This window comes from Beta vulgaris, chromosome 4 (genome assembly GCF_026745355.1).
Source record: "Beta vulgaris subsp. vulgaris cultivar EL10 chromosome 4, EL10.2, whole genome shotgun sequence".
NCBI lineage: Eukaryota > Viridiplantae > Streptophyta > Magnoliopsida > Caryophyllales > Amaranthaceae > Beta > Beta vulgaris.
The window spans coordinates 31,099,786-31,107,969 of record NC_079205.1 but is presented as its reverse complement, the minus strand read 5'-3'; the positions used below and the strand labels follow the sequence as shown (position 1 = coordinate 31,107,969).

The window sequence follows — 8,184 nt, the reverse complement described above, 5'->3', positions numbered from 1 at the left end:
CTCGTGNGCTGTCGGAGCTCAGCCCTCCTGCCTCGCCGGCATTTTTCGCGACTGTCGGAGACTTGCGCACTTCGCAGCCCTTATTCATCTCTCTCGTGTGTGGTGTTGTTGCTCTGTTTTCTCTCCCCTGTTCTTGTGTCGTCATTGCGGTTGGTTCTTGCCGTTGTTCTGTGCCGCTGTGGTCTGCTGCTACCTCACCGGTGCTCAACAGGCCTCGCGAAGCACCGCTTCTGAAGCTTCGAAACCCCCCCTCCTTCATCCCTTTGTTCTTTGCTGCTCACGCAGAGCAGAGGTATACTCGTACCTCTTTATTTTCCTCTTCAAATTCTGATTTCACGTTGTGTAAATAAAACCTAAGTTGCAATTGTTTATTGTTGTTGCTGCGTTGTTGCTGAAGCTTCGAAAACCTCCCTCAACCCCTCTGTTTCTCTATTCTTCGCTGCTCCTAATAGAGCAGAGGTACACACCTCTTGTCTATTTTCTTTAAATTTTAGAATTCTTGATTAGTGAGTCAAACTCAAGTTGTTATTTTGTTGTTGTTACTACTATTTGTTGCTATTGCTTGTTGGTTGTTGTTGTTGTTATTGTTTGTTGTTGTTGTAGTGGTGGATATTATTGGGTTGCTGTTATCATTGTTATGTTGTTGTTTTTTTTTTTTTGTGGTTGTATCATTGTAGTGGTGGTTGTAATGCGCTGTTGTTAATGTTGTTGTATTAAATCTTTGGAGTAGTTGCTATAGGTGGTGGTTTTGTTGTCGTGGTGGTGGTGTTGAGTTGTTGATGTTTATGGTTGCTGCTATTATTTTGTTGTTATGTTGCTATAGTACTTTTGTTGTTGTTATTGGGATTGTGGTTGTGGTGGATGTTGGTTTGTTGTTGGTGGTGGAGGTAGTGGTGTTGTTGCTGCTTTGGTATAGTTGATGTTGTTATAGTTGGTATATTTAATTGTCGGAGTAGTAGTTATTGGTTTCTGTTCTACTTTTGGTGGTGGAGGTGTAGGTTGATATTGTTTGTGATGTTGTTCTTGCGGTTGTTGCGTTGCAGTTATGGTTGCTGTTATTATGTTGTTGTTCTGTTGTCGTGGTATTGTTGTTGTTATTATTAGTGATGGTGTTGATATTATATTATTGTTGGTAATGGGATTGTTGTGGTGGTGGTGATGTACCACAGTTATTGGTTGTTGTTGTGGTTGGTGGCTGCCGTGGAGTTGTTTTGGTGGGGTTACGTTGTTTTTGTTGTTGTGTCGTTGTAGTGGTGGTGGTGGCTGGTCTTGTGGTTACTGTTGTTATGTTGTTATGATGTTCTGGTGTTGTTATATTAGTTTATTAGTTGAGTTTAGAAAACTAAGTTGTTGATGATTTTAGAAAAGCTTATTGATTTAGATTAAGTAATGTGATTACAGGTTATTTAGTGAATAATTTATTCATCTCATTTATGGTTAAGATGTATTATCGGATAGTCGTTGTTGACGATGTGATGGAAATCATAATCTTAGAATTGGGAGTCTGTTATGATTATTGTAGTTGGAGTTAATATGTATAAAGTCCATTTATGAATTATGAATTATGGGATTGACTTCGTTAATTTCTATTTGCGGGATTTAGTTGATTAACATGGTGGTTGCATTAGAAGAAGTTAATTAGAATAGTTAAGACTGGTTGTTGTGATTATTGTTATTGTGATTAGGTGATTATTGGAGGATGATTTCGGAATGGAGTATCATTCGGAATTATGAAGGAGATTATAATGTTGGAATTTTTATTCGATTGGTTAAGGATTTGAGTTCAAGATAGAAATCAATTTATTGAGGTTTATTTACGAGTCGAGCTAGCTTTATATTCTCAATATAATTGTTGGTAGCACAATTAGGTGCTTGATTTAGGTATGGTTGTGAGTTATGTTTAGTTTGTTTAGTTATATAATTTGGAATTGTGATTATGAATTGGAATGCAAGTCGATGTAGCTAATATCATCAAAGTTATAGTTATTAATTAAGTATGAAGGAAATTATAATGTGAACGGTTGATAATTTGTGAATTGAGAATTAGTTTAAGTTTGGTTATTGATTATTGATGTTATCGTGAGATGGTTATTGGAGAATGGCTATGTAGACGTATATAATTCAAGATGATATGGGAAATCAAGTTATGATGATTGGAGGTTTCATATAATTGTTATAGAGTTGAGGTAACCTTTCGGTTCAGCAAAATATATATTTAAACGCTCATGTGGGCGTTATATTGAGTTTTCGATATCATATATCGTTTGTGGTAATGGCCATGATTATAGATACATCTCTATGAGTTAGTTGTGAATTGCTATTGGATTTTATAAAGTAATCATTTTGTTCAATTGAAGTTTTCGAAAATACTATATTTCTCAAAATATGATTTGGTATAATAATGAGGAATGATTCAATATGAGTTAAGACCAGATAAGGTCGAATATGGTGTATGTTATGAGTATTGAGGATTCAAGTATGAATCATTAAATATCTTATTTTATAAATATGAAAGTGAGGCATGAATAGGCACCCCGAGTTAGGGCGGGTAGAGTCCCTAGCTGTTGCCTTCCAGGAAGGGCAATTCCTGGCGTTATAGGACATGTCCGGGTAAGTCTTGCAAGCATAACAATAAAAGGCTGGGTGACGACCCTCAATAGTTTGGAGACAGCTGGTACTGCGTGGTACCCCTCTCCACTCGCGTTCATGCCAAACGATTTGATTTTGTGAAACTATATTAATTGAGTTGAGTGTGATTATCTGTTATTATAACTATGTGTTAGTTTTCAAAATACACCTAAACTTGTATTTTCTATTACACATGTGTACTCAGCTTTGCTGATAGTGTTGTCATTTATGTGGCCTGTCACTTGGTGGATGGCAGAGTCAAACATTGTTGCAGGTTTGGTGTTGCGAGCTCAGGATTCTGAAGTGAAGCAAGATAAAGATGTCGTCGGAGCTTATGGATTGAGTTTGTATTTTAGATAGTCAATTATGGAATAGTTTCTAATATACTTCATTGTATAGGGAATATTAGTTGAGATATCGGTGTAATTGAAGTCTTATATAAAGGATTTTGTTTTGTGGGCCAATAACCCACAAGTTCACGATCGATTTGTAAGGTTATGTTTTCGCTGCGAGTAAATGTTTAATTCGAGGCTTATTAAGCATTAATTGTGATTAGTGAATTTTAAGTGTGTTTACCTAGCAGCTCGGGAAAACGGCCTGTTACAAATGTTATCAGAGCAACCTTGCGACCGTATGCCTAGTTGGCTACATAGCGAGGGTAAAAGATCTTTGGGATAGTTTGAAATCGATTTGGGATTATTAGTGGTTGAGAATTGATGATCAGGAGTTAGGAATGTTGAAGTTTGAGTATATAAATGTTTGCGCTTCTGCGTGTGCTATATGAATTCATTTATGTAAAGGTGTAGTGTCCTGTATTCCCTATGGTGGTGTATATTTTAAGAAAACTTGTATGATTTGCTTAAGTAAAAGAATTTCAAACGAGATCTCTACGAATGAGATGTCTAGAATCCTATTTCGAAAATTTTGCCCTTTTGTTTTCTTTGCTCCTCGATTTTGATATTGAGTTTTTGTTTTGAAGTTTCGAGGACGAAACTTATTTTAAGGGTGGTAGAGTGTAATAGCCCTGTTTTTAAGTACCTTTATTTAAATATTAATTATATTTATTAAGATAATTATATTTCGAAAATCTTATTTTATTTGAGTTGGATTTAAATTATATTGTCGTGTTTGTAATATATTTATATGTTTAATTTTATAAGGTTATTATTTTTAATATTATTTTATATTTTGGGTTTGTGCAATTAGTTGAGTGGTATTTGGCCCAAAGAGAAAATCAAAGTCGAGCTGTTATCCCTTCTTGTTGTCGGTTAATGAAGTAAACTCCCCCTTTAGATCTTTTGTTCGGCATTCTCACCTAAACAAGAAGCCCAACCCTTTCTCCATCTCATCATGTATCACGCTCGAAAACAAAACCCCAAAGAAAAACTCAAACCCGTGAATCCCGAAACCCCTCTCTCTCTCCCCGTGAGAACCCAAAAAACCCCTTTCTTCCTCTCTTATCTCATCTCGTCGGATGCTGCCGGAGCTCAGCCCTCCTGCCTCGCCGGCATTTTCGCGGCTGTCGGAGACTTGCGCACTTCGCAGCCCTTATTCATCTCTCTCGTGTGTGGTGTTGTTGCTCTGTTTTCTCTCCCCTGTTCTTGTGTCGTCATTGCGGTTGGTTGCTGCCGCCGTGGTCTGCTGCTACCTCGCCGGTGCTCAACAGGCCTTGCGAAGCTCCGCTTCTGAAGCTTCGAAACCCCCCATCCTTCATCCCTTTGTTCTTCGCTGCTCACGCAGAGCAGAGGTATACTCGTACCTCTTTATTTTCCTCTTCAAATTCTGATTTCACGTTGTGTAAATAAAACCCAAGTTGCAATTGTTTGTTGTTGTTGCTGCGTTGTTGATGAAGCTTCGAAAACCTCCCTCAACCCCTCTGTTTCTCGATTCTTCGCTGCTCCTAATAGAGCAGAGGTACACACCTCTTGTCTATTTTCTTTAAATTTCAGAATTCTTGATTAGTGAGTCAAACTCAAGTTGTTATTTGTTGTTGTTACTACTATTTGTTGCTATTGCTTGTTGGTTGTTGCTGTTGTTATTGTTTGTTGTTGTTGTAGTGGTGGATGTTATTGGGTTGTTGTTACCATTGTTATGTTGTTGTTTTTTTTTTTTGTGGTTGTATCATTGTAGTGGTGGTTGTAATGCATTGTTGTTAATGTTGTTGTATTAAATCTTTGGAGTAGTTGCTATAAGTGGTGGTTCTGTTGTAGTGGTGGATGTTATTGGGTTGTTGTTACCATTGTTATGTTGTTGTTTTTTTTTTTTTGGTTGTATCATTGTAGTGGTGGTTGTAATGCATTGTTGTTAATGTTGTTGTATTAAATCTTTGGAGTAGTTGCTATAAGTGGTGGTTCTGTTGTCGTGGTGGTGGTGTTGAGTTGTTGATGTTTGTGGTTGCTGCTATTATTTTGTTGTTATGTTGCTATAGTACTTTTGTTGTTGTTATTGGCATTGTGGTTGTGGTGGATGTTGGTTTGTTGGTGGTGGTGGAGGTGGTGTTGTTCTTACTGCTTTGGTATAGTTGATGTTGTTATAGTTGGTATATTTAATTATCGGAGTAGTAGTTATTGGTTTCTGTTCTACTTTTGGTGGTGGAGGTGTAGGTTGATATTGTTTGTGATGTTGTTCTTGTGGTTGTTGCGTTGCAGTTATGGTTGCTGTTAATTATTATGTTGTTGTTCTGTTGTTGTGGTATTGTTGTTGTTATTATTAGTGATGGTGTTGCTATTATATTATTGTTGGTAATGGGATTGTTATGGTGGTGGTGATGTACCACAGTTATTGGTTGTTGTTGTGGTTGGTGGCTGCCGTGGAGTTGTTTTGGTGGGGTTACGTTATTTTTGTTGTTGTGTCGTTGTAGTGGTGGTGGTGGCTGGTCTTGTGGTTGCTGTTGTTATGTTGTTATGTTGTTCTGGTGTTGTTATATTAGTTTATTAGTTGAGTTTAGAAAACTTAGTTTTTGATGATTTTAGAAAAGCTTATTGATTTAGATTATGTAATGTGATTACAGGTTATTTAGTGAATAATTTATTCATCTCTTTTATGGTTAAGATGTATTATCGGATAGTCGTTGTTGATGATGTGATGGAAATCATAATCTTAGAATTGGGAGTCTGTTATGATTATTGTAGTTGGAGTTAATATGTATAAAGTCTAGTTATGAATTATGAATTATGGGATTGACTTCGTTAATTTCTATTTGCGGGATTTAGTTGATTTAGCATGGTGGTTGCGTTAGAAGAAGTTAATTAGAATAGTTAAGACTGGTTGTTGATTATTGTTATTGTGATGAGGTGATTATTGGAGGATGATTTCGGAATGGAGTATCATTCGGAATTATGAAGGAGATTATAATATTGGAATTGTTATTCGATTGGTTAAGGATTTGAGTGCAAGATAGAAATCAGTTTACTGAGGTTTATTTACTAGTCGAGCTAGCTTTATATTCTCAATATAATTGTTGGTAGCACAATTAGGTGCATGATTTAGGTACAGTTGTGAGTTATGTTTAGTTTGTTTAGTTCTATAATTTGGAATTGGGATTATGAATTTGGATGCAAGTCGATGTAGCTAATATCATCAAAGTTATAGTTATTAATTAAGGATTAAGGAAATTAGAATGTTAAAGGTTGATAATTTGTTTGAATTGAGAATTAGTTTAAGTTTGGTTATTGATTATTGATGTTATTGTGAAATGGTTGTTGGAGAATGGCTATGTTGACGTATATAATTCAAGATGATATGGGAAATCAAGTTATGATGATTGGAGGTTTCGTATAATTGTTATAGAGTTGAGGTAACCTTTCGGTTCAGCAAAATATATATTTAAATGCTTCTGTGGGCGTTATATTGAGTTTTGGATATCATATATCGTTTGTGGTAATGGCCATGATTATAGATACAGCTCTATGAGTTAGTTGTGAATTGCTATTGGATTATTCTAAAAGTATTCTTTTTGTTCACATTGGAGTTTTTCGAAAATACTATATTTCTCAAAATATGATTTGGTATAATAATGAGGTAATGATTCACATATGAGTTAAGACCAGATAAGGTCGAATATGGTGTTATGTTATGAGTATTGAGGATTCAAGTATGAATCATTAAATATCTTATTTTATAAATATGAAAGTGAGGCATGAATGGGCACCCCGAGTTAGGGCGGGTAGAGTCCCTAGCTATTGCCTTCCAGGAAGGGCGAATTCCTGGCGTTATAGGACATGTCCGGGTAAGTCTTGCAAGCATAACAATAAAAGGCTGGGTGATGACCCTTAATAGTTTGGAGACAGCTGGTACTGCGTGGTACCCCTCTCCACTCGCGTTCATGCCAAACGATTTGATTTTGTGAAACTATATTAACTGAGTTGAGTGTGATTATCTGTTATTATAACTATGTGTTAGTTTTCAAAATACACCTAAACTTGTATTTTCTATTACACAGTGTGTACTCAGCTTTGCCGATAGTGTTGTCATTTCTTTGGCCTGTCACTTGGTGGTGGCAGAGTCAAACATTGTTGCAGGTTTGGTGTTATGAGCTCAGGATTCTGAAGTGAAGCAAGATAAAGATGTCGTCGTAGCTTATGGATTGAGTTTGTATTTTAGATAGTCAATTATGGAATAGTTTCTAATATACTTCATTGTATACAATATTTGGGAATATGAGTTGAGATATCGGTGTAATTGAAGTCTTATATAAAGGATTTTGTTTTGTGGGCCAATAACCCACAGGTTCAGGATCGATTTGTAAGGTTATGGTTCCGCTTCGAGTAAATGTTTAATTCGAGGCTTATTAAACATTAATTGTGATTAGTGAATTTTAAGTGTGTTTACTTAGCAGCTCGGGAAAACGGGCTCTTACAAATAAAGATAGCGATAAATGGCAGCGTCGGAAGAAAATGTTCCATAAAAACCGCGACAAGAGCAAGTGGTGTGATTTCCATGGTGATCACGAACATTTGACTGAAGATTCTCGGCATCTGAAGGATGGAGACTTGGTCAAGCTAGCCAGTCAGAATGTTCAATCGCGGATCAGTGAGATCCATGTTATTAGAGGTGCCCTGATTCATGGAGGCAGTGTAAACGTAGCAAAGGCAAGCCTGAAAGAATTCAGGCACCAGGTCAACATTAATGAAAGTATGCAATGGAGGAAACCGCCAATGATGCCAGCTATGTCTTTCACTATAGAGGATGCAGAGCATGTGGTCTACCCAGACGATGACCCTCTGGTGGTCACGTCAAAAGTGTCGAACTTTCTAGTCCATATAATTTTGGTAGATGGAGGAAGTTCTGCAAACATATTGTATCTCTCAACCTTTGAGAAGCTGATGATCGACCGCGAACATCTTAAACCTGTTCGGTACCCGGTGATTGGATTCATGGGGGCATCTGTGACCCCTGAAGGTCTCATAACCTTGCCGGTCAGAGTTGGAGAAAATAACGAGGCCATAGACGTAATGACTGCGTTTTTAGTGGTTGACGTACCAGGAGCCTATAATGCAATAATTGGGTGCCCCTTTATCCACGATGTCCAAGGAGTTGTTTCCACATATCATCTAA

The 8,184-nt window shown here is 36.9% G+C and overlaps 1 protein-coding gene and 1 long non-coding RNA gene across 2 annotated transcripts; both read left to right on the top strand.

The window, feature by feature from the left end:
• The first annotated feature begins 7 nt into the window (after positions 1-7).
• Positions 8-3,020, top strand: LOC125496935 (uncharacterized). Its single transcript, XR_007273369.2, has 3 exons — positions 8-292; positions 398-459; positions 2,885-3,020. It is a non-coding gene; the product is annotated as an uncharacterized LOC125496935 (long non-coding RNA).
• Positions 3,021-3,938: 918 nt separating this feature from the next.
• On the top strand, positions 3,939-7,361 carry LOC109136520 (uncharacterized). Its single transcript, XM_048643021.2, has 3 exons — positions 3,939-4,375; positions 4,481-4,542; positions 7,131-7,361. Exons 1-3 carry the CDS (start codon positions 4,103-4,105, stop codon positions 7,174-7,176), a joined length of 381 nt encoding a protein of 126 aa, XP_048498978.1. The 5' UTR covers positions 3,939-4,102; the 3' UTR covers positions 7,177-7,361.
• The last annotated feature ends 823 nt before the right edge of the window (positions 7,362-8,184 follow it).